General features: G+C 36.5%; 1 protein-coding gene across 2 annotated transcripts in view; it reads left to right on the top strand.

The window, feature by feature from the left end:
* The first annotated feature begins 4,256 nt into the window (after positions 1-4,256).
* LOC134852835 (choline dehydrogenase, mitochondrial-like) overlaps positions 4,257-18,357 on the top strand; it is a 53,904-nt gene continuing 39,803 nt past the window's right edge. The window contains exons 1-4 of one of the 2 annotated variants that reach the window (XM_063868662.1): positions 4,257-4,601; positions 5,617-5,779; positions 6,276-6,290; positions 14,052-14,137. In XM_063868662.1, the coding sequence (XP_063724732.1) occupies positions 4,392-4,601; positions 5,617-5,779; positions 6,276-6,290; positions 14,052-14,137 (474 nt within the window). In that variant the 5' untranslated portion in view covers positions 4,257-4,391. The remainder of the gene's footprint in view (positions 4,602-5,616; positions 5,780-6,275; positions 6,291-14,051; positions 14,138-18,357) is intronic. The other variant, XM_063868663.1, reaches the window with a different exon arrangement.

Here is an 18,357-nt window from a genome sequence, read left to right as displayed (position 1 = left end):
GGTTTGGATGTGCTGGGTCCTTGTTGTAGCAGCGGTGAAAACTTTGATTGGATTATTTGGGATCCCAATCAAAAGCTAATCTGTCTATGGAATGGAACATTTGAAACTATCTGGAAGATAATTGGAGGTTTTCAGGCCAGACCTTCCAATAAATCAGTGACTAGTATCAATTGGCATTGTTTTCATGACCAGAAATATCAGACAATTTTAGCGTATGATGGAAACGATTCGGTCATCGACCCATTGTATCATAACTACACGGAGACCATTGACTGCATTTTATCATTCATATATGAAGACTATGTAATGGTAACTTGGTCCATTCAAGCGAAAGCTTCTTCGGTTTATATCAAAGAGTTCAGTAAAAATAGTTAGGAACCCCATAAAAGAATAAGTTTGCAGCTTCCTGAGTTTTGTCTCTATCGAGATAATTCTTTTTACAAACCTTTAATTAATGAAGATGAAAATTGTAGTCTTCTTATGAAACCTATTGATAACGACGGATATTTTGTTATGTTGTTTCTCATTTTCATGAATTTGAATGGTTAATTCTTGGGTTCATTCATTTTCTAAATGCTTAAATTTATGTAAATAACTATAAATTAATTTAAAGTAAATCGAAAAAAAAATATGATAATGTTGAATTAATCAATTGTACAGTGCTTTTTTTTGGGTTGAAAGCGGCGAGCATGTCCATAAAGTCTAATAAATAAAATGAATTACAGCTAAAATGATAATTTTTCGATCTATCAATCGTGAAGTTCTTGAGACATTGGCCAATCAGATGGTCTCTCAGTGTTTGATACTGCGGGCCTTTTTTCCAAGATCGTATCATTCGCCATTTCTCTTAATGTGGCATCGTTTTGCATTCTTTTGTTGAGTAAAGTTCATCAAGGAGTAGTGTTGCAACAATAGTTCGAACGTTCATTCGCGAGATTGACATTCGAATGCTAATTTCATCATTCGAATGTAGATTTATTCTAGAACAAAATTGTCATGTGAGTGTGAATAATTGCAATTCACGCATGCTGCTCTTAATTGGTTGGCTTGTTATCTGGGGAGTATGTTGATATTCAAATCTTCACGTGGGATTTGTTTACGTAACGGAATATTTGTGCTCGGGGTGGGTTTTTTTTTCTTCAGACAAATTTCGACTTTTTAACTAGCCATTTTGACGGAATTTTTTATATCATTCGAAATTATTGTTGTCCTGAGCTCAAATGTGAAAAGATATTTCACCCGTGTCTGTACAAAACAGTCCCATACAAAACAGTCCAATACAAAACAGTCCGCAAAAACATAGAAAAGTACAAAAAAACAGTCCAATACAAAACAGTCCCCATAATAGTCCGAAAAATAGTCCAAAAAACAGTCCCATTGATCGAAGTGATAATTGTTCTAGAAGCTGATAAGTAAATTTATCTCATATTAAACACATTTTGATTCCAACTAATCCGGATAACAATAGGTAGTATAGTAGAGAAATTAGAACAACCTAGATAACAGCAGCGGCCACTCAATAAAAGCAATAATATTCGAAACATTAAAGTTAACGCAATTTAAAAAAATGGACTCTTTTTTAATCCAGCAAAAAGAAACAGGTTGTTCAATCTGTTTCATTTGCAAACATTTGACAACACTCAATACAAACGAAATTCACTATCTATCGATTGAAATCATACTTACAAACAAAAATTCTGAGTTACTGATTTTTGACTTCTCAAGGACGACAGAAGCCCAGATTTGATATGAAGCAATGGAGTTGCCATTAAAGAGTAAAAAACGACCTTCCCCGCACCAACAACGCTGTAGAAGGTTGGAACAGCAATTTTGTGAAACTGGTCAATAGTAAGCATCCATCATTCCCAAAACTGATCGAGAAGTTCCAGGACGAGCAAAAAAAATACTGTTGGAAAAAATGTGCGCAGGACAAAAAGTAGCCAGACCCAAAAAAAACTAAATACCAAAAACTCGATCACTATTATTAAGTCATATCAACCCAACGATATCGTTGGGTTTTTGAAAGGATGTAGTTATAATATTAAATTATAATCAGATTTTTCTTTTCTCATTTAATTTTCACATTGATTCCATATTGCCCAGCAATAAAATTTTTCCAAGTTTATTAATTTCCTTGATTTTTCAAAATTGAGCTAGAGTCGATTTGAAACCGGCAAAATAATGATTACATACAAGGTGTTGATTTTTCTTTTCCCTCCGCCCAACCCTCTAAGGTTGAACCCTTTGTTGTACCCTAGATATACCCGTTATCATATTTACCCGAATATCAACTTTTTTCGGAAAATTAGAAAATTTTTTGTGCCGCCGGAGATTCGATCCTTTGATCTCTAGAGTCTGAGATTAACGCTCTAACCACTATACCACGAGTCCTTTGATTTTCATCCGAATTATTGTTCCAACTTTGGCTCTTTGATCTTTAATTGCCCCTGTTTGATTTTTCAAAGCGTAGATCAATTCTGTCGGCGCCAAAAGATCAAGGTCAAGAAATTCAATTGGTTTTGGACTGTTTTGTATGGGACTGTTTTTTAGAACCTTTTTTTGATGTTTCGGACTCTTTTGTATGGGACTGTTTTGTATGGGACTGTTTTGTATATGCACCATTTCACCTGTGATCATTTTTCGTTAAGTTATGGGGGTTTAAAGATAGCCATTTTGGCCAATTTAGGACAATTAACGTGCGATATATTTCGCGCTATTAACGCGTAAGCGGAGAGTTAATCCGTCTTAGAAATCGTTCCAAATTGGTTTAACGAAGCTTATTTGCCCTAATTGATTTGTTACAAGTAGCGAAATCTATCCTTTTGTACTTTATATGGCGTGTGGGGGGATGAGCTTCATAAAAAATTTCAAATTTTTGAAAAAAAATTTTTCATTTTTTTTTTTTACATTTAATTTTATAATGTTATTACTGCTCCATAAGCCTTAAAAGGCAGTCGGAACATTCAGGGCTTCGCCCTGATACGAGCAGTCTTGTTTTTTTTGCGCAGCTTCCAGTTTTTTATGGAAAAAAAATTACTGCTAAAAAAATTCGAACATTTGTTGCAACACTATCAAGGAGATTGATTCATTTCTGCATGTTGGTTGAATTAGTGCACGCGTGCTATCGATAATGAAAATAGATTAAAGATAGGCAAGTTAGATTAGGGTGCTTTTTTCATTTGGAAAAGAAGCTATAAGTGGTGATGAGTTTTTGTTCAGTTTATGATTTGAGGGGAGTTTCTTGAGGTTTCAAAAATTCTTGCGAAAATTGAACACCTAGCTGAATTGAACTGAATAGCAGAAAACGTTCAAGCTGTGGTTGCTTAATTGGGACCCCTTGCTGGTTTTATGTTCCTACTTTGTTTTTGATTCGGAGAGCTGATTGTTCAGAGATTGCTTCGTCAGGCTTTAATAGAAATTAATTTTTTGTCATGCAAATACAATGAGGTTTGATCCCACCTGACTGCATCCCGCATCGATGCCGCCCTTTTTGGTGTTGTCAGCTCAGTTCATAACCATCGTAAATTCTCAATCAATTCAGGTAAACCAGTTATAGTTTGATTCAACAAAATGTAGCAAGCGATATAAATGGGAAAATTGGAGAAAGATTGGCCTGGTCCGATCGAAGTTCGGTCAATAGGGACATAGTTTAGATACGACATTGTGTTCGTTTTTTCTTTGGGCTGAATTTTCCTGTCCAGCTGTTTTTACTTGTATCAGTTTTATTAGTTTTTTTGTGAGAAGTATATTACTGTAACTTGGTCTACCCCTTCGAAAGTTTCCTCCAATTAAATCGATGCGTTCGCTACAAGTATTTCAAAGTCCCATGAAGGAATCACATTGAAGCTTTCTGCTGTTTTTCCTTCATTAGAGTGTTGCAAATTTCAATAAAAAATCTGGAATGAATGGATATGAAGTTTGCCGCTTTGAAACTCATAACGAAAAACATTTTGTTGTTGTTTAATAACTTGAATTGTGATGAATTGTATACATTTGAATTGTGATGAATATTACACCCCTGAATTGTGATGAATCTTTTACTCTTGAATTGTTACGAATTTTATGCAGTTGAATTATTATGAATCATATTTGCTTGAATTGGGATGTTTAATCCTTGAAATAAATGTTCCAGAATCATTTGTTCCAGAATCATGTTCCAGAATCATCACAAGATACTCGAGTGTGTCTGCTCATTCTTTTTTTTATCTGTACTCATATTTCTCTCAGTTTATGATGAAATTTTTTTTTTCAGTTCGTCATGAAAGTGAGCTATTAACAGAACCAATCAGCATGTATTAACCCGAAACGTCTTCCTTGATTTTCTAAACTTTCTTTTTTTCTAACTCTATCCCCTCAGTCCCTTGTGAGGGGGAACGCTCTGATCAAGTAGAATGAGATCTTGTGCCGGTGTGTTATCCCGTGTGGGTAAATCCCACTTTGATGGCAATGGATTGAGAAGAATAGTGGAGTCTTCTCAAAGTAGCACCAGGAGTCTGACGACGTCACGAGTGTTGCAGAAGGTACATGCAGGAAGTCTCTTTACTGTTGACAGACACGTGAACAGATTGAACAACCCTCCTGAATTGGTCATATTTGATAAAGTAAGTGACGATAGATAGTTCTAAGTAGGCTGTTAGAGGAACATTCTCTTTTATTTTAATGAAACTAATTTGATCTTCTTGATTTTTTCTATTGCCAATGTAGAACTCTCGGAACACCAGTTCACAGCCCGTTTTATATGCTCCTGCTTTAGATTTGCCTCTGCGTAATTTTTTCTGTTCATGTTAAATTTTCAAAGTTATCGTTAATATGCTTTCCAATTGCATGAAATGAAAGCTATTAAAGTTTTCGAATTTTTCTAAAACCTTACTTGTTTTCTTATGTAAAGAAGGATTGCTGGTCCCTTTTCAAGTAGCACAGAATGATCCTACTACGGATTTAGGGAAAAATCAAAAATAGAGAATAAAAATCAAAATTTTGTTTTCCAATCTTTCCTATACATATTTTTTCTTGGAAAGGCGATTGAATTAGGTACAAAAATCTTTGTGTAAGGGTTAAAATTTGCTTATACTCTGTTAAAATTGTAAGCAGGGGATGGTCTAGGATTTTCTCAAGGTGAGGCGGATTTTCCAAAAAAAAGTATTTTTGGTCGACCAAATTGTTTTTCTGAGCTCTGCTAAATCCCTATAAAGACTTATTTTGACAAAAATTTCTGCGCCGCAGGCAGATTTTTGAAAAAACAGGTCACAAAAGGCGTTTTTAGGCACTTTGTGAAAAACTGGACCAAAAAATTAAGATATATTGGCGCCTGTAGAAACATTTTAGGGTCAGACAAAATGGATATCTCAAAATAGTACATAGGGGGATCTCTTGGGTCGGCAGGGGGTCGAAACCCGGCACGGGTGGAATTTAAAAAGAAAAAAGAGGGATTCCTGAATCACGACCAATAGAGCTCTAAGATGATACCACGCTTGACCTGTTTTCTTTGAGGTACGCCATAGTTCCTTTCCCCTCCCGTAGGGAGGGGGGGGGGGGTGTTTGGTAGTCTTCACAAGAAAATGTCCTAGTTTTCTCTAATAATCATGAGTGGGACTCGAACCTCTGTCCTCTGTTTAGGATGGCACCTTAGTTGACTTCCACTCCATGTGGTCTCCGTGGCTGTGGCAACTGGTGGAGAATTTTGAGACATCTACCGGTCGCAAGGTGTGTGGTGATGCAATTCATGATTTGATGGGATTCGACACCAAACAGGACAAATTCGTACCGGGATCAATGCTAGGTTTGTTTAAAATTAAGTTGGATTAAGTTAGTGTTTTGATCTTTATGCACAAGCTTCAACTGATATCTCCAACGATTTTTCCTTACTGTAAAAGAAGAATATTGTTACTAGGTCAAAACCCGCATATTAAGTTCACATGTGGATGGTTGTTCTTGACTAGGAATCATTGCAGGGAATTGTTAAAGTTATTCGGTCCACGTTGCTACAAAGATTTCCAACGACATACTGACAACTCCGAAACATTTATAACTTCTAGATTTATGAATTCTTAAATTTGTATCTGATAAACGATAGCTTCAAAAAGCTTTTTTTCTAAATCACTCATTCAAAATTTAAAAGATAAACGATACGCTTGTTGGTAAAAATTTTTTGATCTGTGGCTCCACGCAAACTGTGTCTTCAAATTAGACATTCAAATTGTGGGGTTCAATTTTGTTTAGCGCCCAATGGGTATCAAATTTGGAGTTCATTTGGCGATAACAAATTCAGTTTTCAGGTGCCTTGGATATTAGTACGTCATTTGCTAATCATAACCTAACGTATGACCACAACTACTTACATGCTGTTTCTGTGAGGCACAAATCAGATCACTCAATAGTTCTTTGTTTCTTTAAATGCAACTAACTTCTTAAATTAGTATAAAATGTTCGTGGCTATCGTCATTTTTTTTTTCAAATTTTATGGGAGCATACTCATTTGTTCCTATTGTGCTTTAGTTTTTTATTGACCAATTTTTTTTGCTTAATTTGCTGTTTTTTTTTAAATTGCGGCAGTGTTTTTTTTTGCTGTTTGTTTTCTTTTCAATCAAGTAGAGCGCACGGTTGTAATGCATATCCATTTTTGACAATGTCTAGACTTAGGCTTTAAAAATCTACAGATCGTGGATTGCTCGCATGGCTTGTTTGTTAAGAGTGGGATTTTCATTTTGGAGCCAATTTGTTGTCGCTTCAAGTAGACATAGTGCCGCTACTATAATCAATTAGATGAAACGTAGAGTTCAAAAGATTGAATTAGATTGTGTATGTGTTGTTTTGGCCTCCAAATGAGTGATGCATCCTTCTGAAGGCTATTTAATCTTCTGACCTTGAATGAAACATTTTACATTGCTAACTTCTTTCATGGCAAATCGGTGAGGCCAGGTCAACTCAAATGCGATGCAATCAAAAGCCTCAACTTAATTCAATCCAGTGTCCTCCAAGTATTATCCATTTAATTTTACCGGCTACACTGTCTACTTAAAGCTACAACGAATAGGCTTCAAAGTTTAATGTCTACTCTCAAGTTACTAGCAAATCGAAAGCAATCCATGGTGTGTAGATTTCTAAGTCCTATTTCTAGGCAATGTCTTTGTAACATTTGCCCGGAAGATACATATCGACGGAAAATAAAGCTAGGTTCTAAGACGACTGGCTAACGTCTAAACAGAGCTCTACATGCTTTTCACCGTCTCTACCAAGCCAGTACTTTCGGTGGTCTTTCTAACATCGGGTCGACAAAAACGTTACTGCTTTCGGCTTCGGTCAAAACACTCAAATTAACTAGATTACATGCAGAAATAGTGAGCTCATGGCTGGGTCTCAGTATCCCCAGACCACGAGATCACTCCTAAAATCAGGGCTACTACTATTTATTGAATTATTATTGTTTTTGTTCAGTAGATAAAAATCATCATCTCCATCGAAGATGGATCAACCCCTTCCCCCAACTCCTAGCTTCTCATCTTAGCAGAATGAATTCAGATTTTAATTAAATTCAATTCAGGACATAATAGGGAAGCTAAAAGTTTATATAAGATGATAAAAGTTCCAGTACCGAGACCCCTCCGGATTCTTGAATCCGGGGAAATAAGATCCTTATCTTCCTTCCGGAAGGCTGTCAATTCGGAAGGTTAGCTGCTAAAATTTCGAATCTGTTGAATCTGCATTTTGGTCCATTCTGGTCGAATGTCACACTTAATTGGAAACGCATTAAAATCTTGCGCTTGATTTGTGTAAAAAATGCAATCATCAGTCTGTAAAAAAGTGCCTGTTTATTTACTTTTTTCAAGAAGGGGCTGAAGGGGGTCTGCTCAATAGTTGTACGCTTTGTTTTTGCCTAGTTACTTTGGTTTCGATGCAAATTTGTCTTTAAATTTTTGTGCGCATTTTAACGTAAATCCAGCTTTTCTCGATATTTCAAAAAAATCGAATTGGCTTTTGTTTCCGCATATTGTAGCTCTGCCTCCACTCTGTGTTTAAAATTTGTAGTCGATAGAAAAGTTTAAATCTCAAAATGGGTCCTCACATTCATAATGGGTTCTCAAATCTCAAAATGGGTTCTCACATTCATACAAAAATGTCAATTGTTATAAATCGTTCTATAAAACTCCAAGTTTGCTTGTTACGAAAATATTGAATGATTTTAACCTTGTGTATCAACCGAAGCATAAAGATTTTTATAAAAATATTTTAATCGAAAGCAATATATGGTGTGTAGATTTTTAAGTCCTTTTTCTAGGCAATGTCTTTGTAACATTCGCCCGGAAGATACATATCGACGGAAAATAAAGCTAGGTTCTAAGACGACTGGCCAACGTCTAAACAGAGCTCTACATGCTTTTCACCGTCTCTACCAAGCCAGTACTTTCGGTGGTCTTTCTAACATCAGGTCGACAAAAACGTTACTGCTTTCGGCTTCGGTCAAAGCACTCAAATTAACTAGATTACATGCAGAAATAGTGAGCTCATGGCTGGGTCTCAGTATTCCCAGACCACGAGATCACTCCTAAAATCAGGGCTACTACTATTTATTGAATTATTATTGTTTTTGTTCAGTAGATAAAAATCATCATCTCCATCGAAGATGGATCAACCCCTTCCCCCAACTCCTAGCTTCTCATCTTAGCAGAATGAATTCAGATGTTAATTAAATTCAATTCAGGACATAATAGGGAAGCTAAAAGCTTATATAAGATGATAAAAGTTCCAGTCCCGAGACCCCTCCGGATTCTTGAATCCGGGGAAATAAGATCCTTATCTTCCTTCCGGAAGGCTGTCTTCCACCCTTCACCGTTGTACGCAACGGCCTTGCAACTATTGTTGCGACACAATAGTTGCAACTCGGAATGGTCTCTGCTACTTCTGCTATCTGTTGTTGTTTTTCAATCACAATTCTCGTTGTTATCGCTATCGCAACTAATGTTGTGTTTTATTTCGGTTTTCTGCCAAAATGGCCGTGTCTGACGTTTCTCAGAAATATGACGTCATACTTCGAATTTTTAAAATTTCAAAATACCAGAATATTTTAGCCTTCACCGTTTGACCAATCGTCCCAATAGCGTTGTTAATCTCTTAAAACCGTCAATTCGGAAGGTTAGCTGCTAAAATTTCGAATCTGTTGAATCTGCATTTTGGTCCATTCTGGTCGAATGTCCCACTTAATTGGAAACGCATTAAAATCTTGCGCTTGATTTGTGTAAAAAATGCAATCATCAGTCTGTAAAAAAGTGCCTGTTTATTTACTTTTTTCAAGAAGCAAAGAGTTGATGTTGGTATTCGTTCTGGGAAGCTAAATTTCACGCTCTCCTACATTGTAAAATACGGAAAATCTTGTTTGAATGCTTATTACACTGGCGAAATTTTCTTGTAATCGGGAACGACTTTTCTTAAAAATCCCGTCAACTTTTCTTGAAAATCCCGTCAACAACTTCTTAAAAATTTTAAATTTGCTTTGTTATTGAATCTTGCCAACTTCCAGATTCCTTTGCACTTGGCCGAAGGGAAACGCCGTCGCCTTTTCGCCTTAGGATCCGGGGTTAGAATCCCGGGTCGACCTTGTTTTTCATTATGTATGCAATTTAAAACATTTGTCCGGTAAAAATTGATTTGTCTGAATTTCATGTATCTGCTGAAGTTTTGTTAGCTTAGTCGCAATATCTTGGATTTTTCTTGTGCTGTAAAGTTCAATCGAAATAACCTGTTGCGAGAATTTTTTCTTTAGAAGCAGCAACTCCTTCATTTTTTGGAAGAGAAATATTAAGTCTTAATTAAGAAAAATATTAAGTTAAATTCCAATATCTCAAAACTTTTCACTTCTTACTTATTTTAGAGAAACAACTGAGGTTTTGGGCGAAGTCGATATTTCTGTAATTTCCGCATTTCGTCCTGCATCAGGATAATTTTAAAAAATATCAAACACGTTCCTCCAGCTTTAGCTGGGCTCTAGTTGTATTTAATCGAGACATACGATAAATTATGTTCACCTTGTTTTTTCAGCAATTTTATTTTTTTCGACTTAATTTTTATGTTTGTGTTCTATCGCAATTTGCTTCTCTGTAGTTCAAGTAACGGCAGTTTTCTATTTTCGACCAATTTTTTTTGCTCTAAAGAGCTTTTTCGCCGTTTTTTTTTCTAGCTGGTGGTGACGAAGCGAAGCTTCGCATGTGTGGATTTTGTCGTGAAGATATGATTTTGGTTCCAACATTGTGCTACTTGCTTAGGAATTGGGGTTTTGCGTTGCTGTTTAATGAGTATTTTCCTCCCTGATCATTATCTTATGCCTATCATTTCAGTTGAATTTAAAGTAAATATGGCTAGAAAATTGGGAGTCTTTCGATTTTGAACCGAGCTTGCAAGTAATAAAATCAGTTCACATTTTCCCATCAAATTTGCCTGCTTTTTTGAAAAAGTGTAAATCAATTAGGCAAACTTACTGGGTTAATATGATCTTGCGATATACCTTAAATTAAAGCGCATTCTTTGCTGCCTATCAAAGTGTAAAGTCGATATATATTAATTTTGAAGGGTTTTGACTGAGCGAAAGGCCCATACTCAAATTGCGTAGAGCCTTTTGATTTTAAAATAGTCTTTGGTTATTATGTTTTTATTTTCTTGCTTTTTAACCGTTTGTACAATTACTCTTTCGTTAAGCCAAGTTATTCACTCTGCCGTGTTCCCAGACCCTGCATTATCGAGTTTAAGCGTCTACGAGTTAAAGCAAAAAAAAAACGGGATTTAAACTTCACCTCCACGGCTTAAAGTATAAACCGTCTTCATGTATATTATTATACCTCCAGTTTTTCGTACAGTTACTCAGCTCTATGAAGTGATAAATCTAGGTTGAAGTTCAGCGTTTAGGGCTCAAATTTTCGGCTGACTATCCCATAGTAACTGAATAAAAGCGCAGAAAAGTCATTGTCTGTTTACTATCGCCTATATCATCAAAATTTATAACGTTCACATCAACTTGAGAATCAAAATAAAATTTAGTCTGCCTTGTTTTTCTGGTAATTTTTTTTTGTTAAAATTTTAATTTGATAATTGAAATTTAATTTAAGAAAAAGATCACACTTAAATTGATTCATTTAAGTGTGATCTTTGGTGTCAACAACTGATACTGTTAACCCTTGCGGTTAGCAAGGGTGTTGCAGCCGGGTACTACACTAATGTACTTTTTCCCGTAAAGAGATTTGTTCACAAGATTTTGCACGATAATAACACACCAGTTTAAGTCGACAAAGGTTTGTAGTTCGAATCCAGCTGGGACCTTTTTTTTGTAAATTTGAAACTTCCCGTCTGTATCATCCGTCTGTATATTTTTGTCTGATTGTCAATTGATTATCAATTGGTCTGTTTATGTTTGTCTGAATGTCAATTTTAAAACCCATTGGTGAAGTAATTCTTGCAATATATTTTGATTCTGTTTAGTTTTTTAAGTTTTAATTAAAAAAAATTCAAAAAAAAAGTTTTTTTTTAAATTTTACGGACTTTTTAAAAAAATAAATTTGTTGTAATTCTTTAAACTCCGTCGTTCAGGGTGCACGGAATTATTAGACTAGCAATCCTCGTAGTGTATTTTTACGAGCCTTCATGTTTTTCTAATCTAATTCGCAAATAAAAGTGTCAATTTAAAGTGTTCACTTATTTGGTGGCACTTTTGCTATAATCACTATCTGTAGCAGTGGAAATTCCATAGCATCTGTTCTCTGCTTTAATTGTAGCTAGTGTTTGTGATTCATTTAGCGTCTGTGGCTTACTGGTTAGTGTGTGAGACTCATTATCTTTAGGTCACATTAGGTCCCAGATCGAGTTTGGGACATAGCCGAATTTTTACTAATTCGAGGCTCTTTCTACTTTTTGTTATTGCACTTTATAGAGCTTCTTTTTTTGTGTTTTCGTTAGTGTTTGCAATTCTGTAACATAAGGTCCCAGATCAAATCTGGGACATAGCCGATTTTTTAAAATAATTCTAGGCTTTTTATACTTTTTTATTGCACTTTATAGAGCTGCTTTTTTCCTGTTCTCGTTAGTGTTTGCAACCGTTCTGTTCAATGTGTGATGTATGCGAATATTACGCTCGTGTGAAGCATACGAATATCACGCTCGCGATTATCCGGCATTGGTCCGGTCCTGTATAATTTCCTTTTTTTCCTTTTTTAGCTTACTAGGCTTAAAAGTTTTACTGGTTATACCTGATCGGTTTAAAAGTGTAATTTTTGTTCCTTGAGGGTGTAATTCTAGGATTTTTTTTGGCTGAAGGGGGTCTGCTCAATAGTTGTACGCTTTGTTTTTGCTTAGTTACTTTGGTTTCGATGCAAATTTGTCTTTAAATTTTTGTACGCATTTTAACGTAAATCCAGCTTTTCTCGATATTTCAAAAAAATCGAATTGGCTTTTGTTTCCGCATATTGTAGCTCTGCCTCCACTCTGTGTTTAGAGTTTGTAGTCGATAGAAAAGTTTAAATCTCAAAATGGGTCCTCACATTCATAATGGGTTCTCAAATCTCAAAATGGGTTCTCACATTCATACAAAAATGTCAATTGTTATAAATCGTTCTATAAAACTCCAAGTTTGCTTGTTACGAAAATATTGAATGATTTTAACCTTGTGTATCAACCGAAGCATAAAGATTTTTATAAAAATATTTTTAGACTTAATTGAACTCCTGTGAAATGACGTTTTTTAATGAACAGAGGAGCTTTGTTATTTGATTTTTGTGGTAACTTTTTTTTTCTTCATCAAAGACAAAAGTTCTTTCCTCTCTTAAAGGATTAGTTGTATCTAACCTCACCTGTTTTTGAACCTGGAACAGTTTATGGCTGAGTTGTGTTTGTATCAGTGATGTCTGCTTAAAAAAAATCAGCCATTTTTTTAACCTTTAAACAATTAAAATGCTTAAAACCAATCATCTACTTTAACCGATTTTGGTCTTGAACAACGATGATTGCAATTATCAAATCTTGGATAATTTCTAAATGAAGCATGTTATGGAGTTTTATTTCGGTTGCGTTAGTCTACGGTAATGTAGGGTCTGTGAACTTGGCTGAGTGAGAAAAATCCTTTCCATGATTGCTTGGTTTTACTCAACAATTTGCTACAAAGCTTTTAATGAACCGAGATTTATTGGTTAAATAACGCCTGTCTGTAACCTAGTTGGGTAGTTAATTCTGAGTTAAATCATTTTAACAAACCGTTTTTTGTAAAAACAATTGTTTTTATTTGGATATCACTGTGGCTATCAGATTCAATTTAAGTTAGTTATTATCAATTAACAGTTTTGACATCTGCAGATTTCAAATTAATAACTGTCACATGTTGTTCCCAACTACAAGTCTCACAAGTATTCCATCGCTAATTTTTTTGCTTGAACGAAAAGGAAATTTATGGAATTGCGTGCGCATTCATCATTACTGCCCACCCCGCCGTGTAAACAAACAATGATTTATGGTTGAGCTATTTCTTTGACTCGGTTTTTCAGTCCACTGTTCCAAGAGCCTTGTTTTTTTTTTTCATTTGCATTAATGTAAGTACTTTAATCTATAATTTTCAGTATAAATTGCCAGTATGGGTTCTAAAATAGCGTGGTAAAGATAAAATTATGTTGCATGTAATAATTGTTTTTAATATGGCGGCCATTGGCATGCGCAGGAGTTTTTTTGATGGTTTTTTTTTTGAAAAATTTTGGTCTCAGCCATTCGAGCTCTGCATTAACTTTAGAATGTCAAGCAATTTGCTAATTTTTGATCAGAAATCTTGTCTTAGCATTTTTGAGCGTTTTTTTGACGCGAAGTCCAGCCGCAAAAAAGTATATATATAGGGCGCCAAATTTGAGGGTTGGTCAGTCAGACAGAAATGAGGATTTTAAAATGCTATCAAATTAAGGACGCTATGGGAGAATTTGGCTATCAGAATTGAAGAGAGATGGGAGCTCACCCCCCCCCCCCCTGGCACGCTACGCGGTACCGATGATGACCTTTCTTGGCCTCTAAATAACATGTTGTTTGTTGTGCTTCAGCTGAAGATACAATGACTATGTGCAAGCGTGCATTGGAGAGGATGTTAGTGACCCAGTATGCATACAGTGAGACTGAAGCGCATGAGGTTAGTGACTATTTGAGTTAATGTCAAAATGCTGGTATACTTTGAGATCCTTGATCTGTCCAAAATTGTGCTTCGTAGGTTGTTTTAAGTTTTGTGGAATTGTTTTCTTGCGTTGAAATGTGTAAAAATTCAGTTTCTGACTTGAATTTTTCGACAACTGAAATTAAGGAGGAGCTTTATCTTCCTGTTTGTTTCTTCAAGTGTCAAGGAACATAGTGAAGACACTTATATAGGTCGAAATGATTTAATTTTGAGTTAATTTTTTTCAGGAAAAAGTTGTTCACGCCAAATTTGATCTTTGATTTGATTTTTGAAAAAATACAGCACAGAATTTTTAAAATGAATTTGAATTGAATTTTTGAAAAAAAAAATTCAAATATCAAATTTGGCCCGAACAACTTTTTCCTGAAAAAACTTAAAAAATCATTTCGACCTATATAAGTGTCTTCACTATGTTCCTTGACGCTTGAAGAAACAAACCGGAAAATAAAGCTCCTCCTTAATTTCAGTTGTCGAAAAATTCAAGTCAGAGACTAAATTCTTACACATTTCAACGCAAGAAAATAACAGTTTCAAAAACTTAGAACAACTTACGAAGCACAATTTTAGACCTTGACACAGCACAGAATGTACCTATGGCTTAAGCATTTTTTGCTTAGTTTGAAAAATTTTTCAGTTTATTCCGGTTATTTACAAGTAATTGAGTTCCGAAATCTTTTGCAGCTTTTTAATATTTTCAAATTATGTCAAAATTTTCTTCTTCAGATTTTGTATAAGCATTTTTGGCTAAGTAAAAGTCAATCATTTTTGGGCTTCTGTGCATTCATTGACACTTTTGCAACTGCTTTTGCCAGTGTGTCATGAGGCGACCTTCGGTACCTCATTATATTCTATTTACTTATGTATTGTCTTATCTAACTATATCTTATTTATTTACTTATAGTGCTGTAAATTGATTCAAGGACAAATCTCACCAGCCAATTCGTTTGTCACTTGAGTTTTGGAAGCGGTCACTTGCGAGAGCCTTAAGTGTGAATTCAAGTCAGAAAACATTATACCTTTAAAACTATACATTCAATTCTGGATTCGATAATCATTTATTCGTTACTTTATTCTATCTATATATTTATCATATCTAATTCAATATCTGGATTTTATAACATCTTTTTCCCTACTCAAACTGAGGGAAATCTCATGGCGCAGCCAGCAGTTCCTGTGAATGAAGACAGGACTAACCTACTCGGAATACCACCCTTTTGGGCAAGAACATCGGTTAACCCACCTTTCATTTGGGAGACGTGGGTGGGACAATTTTTTTTGGCGGTGAGTTTCAAAGACAACATCTCACCGGGGGAGTTACTAGTTGCCCCAGCAGAGTTAGTGGATGAACCTTACCCAAAGCCCGAAGCACCGAGTGCAGATGAAAATGCCGCAGAGTTGGCCAATAGGAACCTCCGAATTGCAGCAGCTAATAGAAGAATCGACGAGTACAATCAAGACAGGAGACGAAAAGGACCTCGCATTGGAAATAACTGGTGTTACCATGAGGCAGAGGCGCGGTTGAAATCGCGACTTTTCTTTGCTCTGGGAAACGAGGGGAAGAACGATTTTTGGATTCCTACCCTCATTTGGAACTCAATACTAGCTCGTTCAGAGATTTTCATAAGTGTTGTGAGGATGTCTTCAAGGCAGAGCGTGACTACACAGTCGAAAGGATTAAGCTATACAATACTATATTCATGCAGGATAATGACTCATTCTCGTCATTCTATGCCCGACTTAGCGCTCAAACCGCGTTATGTAACTGGCCGATCGATCAGGAAAGAGCAACATTGAAAGATTTGTTCATTGGCCGCATTCGCGATGTGGAAGTTCAGAGGCAACTAATCAGAGCAAAAGCTAATCTTGATGATACTCTACAACTGGCTTTGGAAAACGAGAAAGGGGCTAAAACATCAGAACAATTTCAGAAATTGCTCCCGCATAATAACGCTACTTTCAATTCTACAAACTCTATTCGAGTCAAACAGGAACCAACTTCGTCAGTACAACAATTTAAGAATCAAGGAAATAGCAGCCGGGGAGGTGGTGTATCTCGTCCTAACCAACGACAAAATCAAAACAAACCATGCTATTTTTGTGGCAACCCGTTTTCTTTGGAACATCGCCGGTCATGCCCGGCTCGAGAAGCTACTTGTAATGCTTGCAAAAAGAAGGGTCATTTTGCTAAGGTGTGTAACACTACGAGACGACGCGTTAACATGATACAAAAAGACGAGACGCCTACAGATCAAGAGTGTAATCTAATTGACGTAAACGGTGACAGCGAGCCGGAATATGGGGTCATGGCAGTAGACGTTGTGCAGATTAACAATGTGGAGCTTCTAAAGACAGCGGGAGGACAACCAAGGAGCCTCAGCATTCAGTTACGATCCGGCAACTCCTTTTTCTATTCCACGGTGGACACTGGAAGTCCCGTATCCTTTTTAAACAAGAAAACGGCGGATATACTCATGAAGCGGATCCCCAACATTAAATTTAAGGACATCGCGAGACATCCTTTAGACGTTACTTATGTCGATTATAACAAGAAACCAATTAAACTGTTTGGTTCTCTGGAAATCCCTATTGCATCGAAGGGATGGAAGATTGATAAGGCGTGTTTCTTGGTTTCCGAAAATCGTACCCGAAACTTACTTGGTTTGAACCTTCATGAGAAGTTAGGAATTGAAACGGTGCAACGCAGACCGGCAGAAGTTAGCTACGCCGAGGAAGATGAGGAATTGGATCCGACCTCAAAATTCTGGAGGAACCACTTTGTCAACAGGTACCCTAATGTATTCAGCAGACTGGGGAGGTCTAAAAACCATAAAGTATTCACAAATTTTAAAGACCCGTTGGTGCCCAGACAAGTTAAAGGCCGAAAAGTCCCTATACATTTGCAAGATCGGGTCACGGCTGAGATCAAAAAGTTGATTAAAGACAAGCACATTGAAAAGTTAGAAAAGTGTACAACGGATCATTTCATTGCACCCATAGTCCTAACAGCAAAGAAAGATGGGTCTATAAAACTCGCACTGAATGCTAAACCTATGAATGCCCAAATCTGGCAAAACAAATATCAAATGCCTAATATGCATGAATTGATTGACTCGGCGGCTCAAATTATAACTAAAGACACACCTGGGGAGGTGTGGTTTACTTCTCTTGACCTTAAATACGCTTTCAGTCAATTACCTTTATCGGAACTAACCAGTAGTCATTGTAACTTTAGTATTTTGTGCGGAGAGGCAACAGGCACATATCGATTCAAGACTGGTTTCTACGGACTGACGGACATGCCTACGGAATTTCAGAAAGCGATGGACTGTACGTTACAAGGATTAGAGGGTGTCATATGTTACCTTGATGATATACTGGTTGTCACTAAAGGAAGAGTTGAAGACCATAATGTACTAGTCGAAAGAGTCATGAGTCGATTGGATGAAGAAGGATGGGCGTTGAAACTTAGTAAATGTGAGTTTTCAGTTAATAAACTAGTCTGGTTAGGGTACGAAATCGATGAAAACGGTTACGCCCCGAAATTCTCAAAAATAGAGGCAATCAAATCCGTGTTGCCACCCAAAACTCTTAAACAGTTAAGATCGTTTATGGGTACACTCAATCATCTCCAACGCTTCATCCCGGATTTGCACAAATACACAGTCGCATTTAGAGCTTCGCTAAAAGCGGAGAATAAGAAATCCTTTCTGTGGGGGGAAGAGCAAACTATTGCGTTTCAAAAGATCTTAAACCTCATCGCAAACATCCCTAACTTGTTTCACTACGATGCTTCGAAAGCTTCGCGTGTTAAATGCGATGCCAGTCATAGCGGGCTGGGGGCCTGTTTGGAACAAGAAGTCGAGCCAAATGTTTGGGCCCCGATTGCGTTTGCTTCTAGGTTTCTAAACTCCGCGGAAATCAAGTATAGTACCAATGAGTTAGAGCTTCTGGCTATTGTATGGTCGTGCGAGCATTTCCGTACCTATTTACTTGGTACACGATTTGTTATTCTGACCGATCATAAGGCCATCATTTCCGCCCTTAATGAAACGTATGGTAAAAAATCTTATCAGTCACGACTCTCTCGCTGGGCGGACCGCCTCATTCCGTTCGATTATCACATTGAACATATACCCGGTTCTTCTCTAGGCATCGTCGACTATTTGTCTAGATACCCG

Source organism: Symsagittifera roscoffensis, chromosome 8 (assembly GCF_963678635.1).
Source record: "Symsagittifera roscoffensis chromosome 8, txSymRosc1.1, whole genome shotgun sequence".
Lineage (NCBI taxonomy): Eukaryota > Metazoa > Xenacoelomorpha > Acoela > Convolutidae > Symsagittifera > Symsagittifera roscoffensis.
Note: the sequence above shows the minus strand (reverse complement) of the source record. Positions and strands in the feature narration are given on the sequence as shown.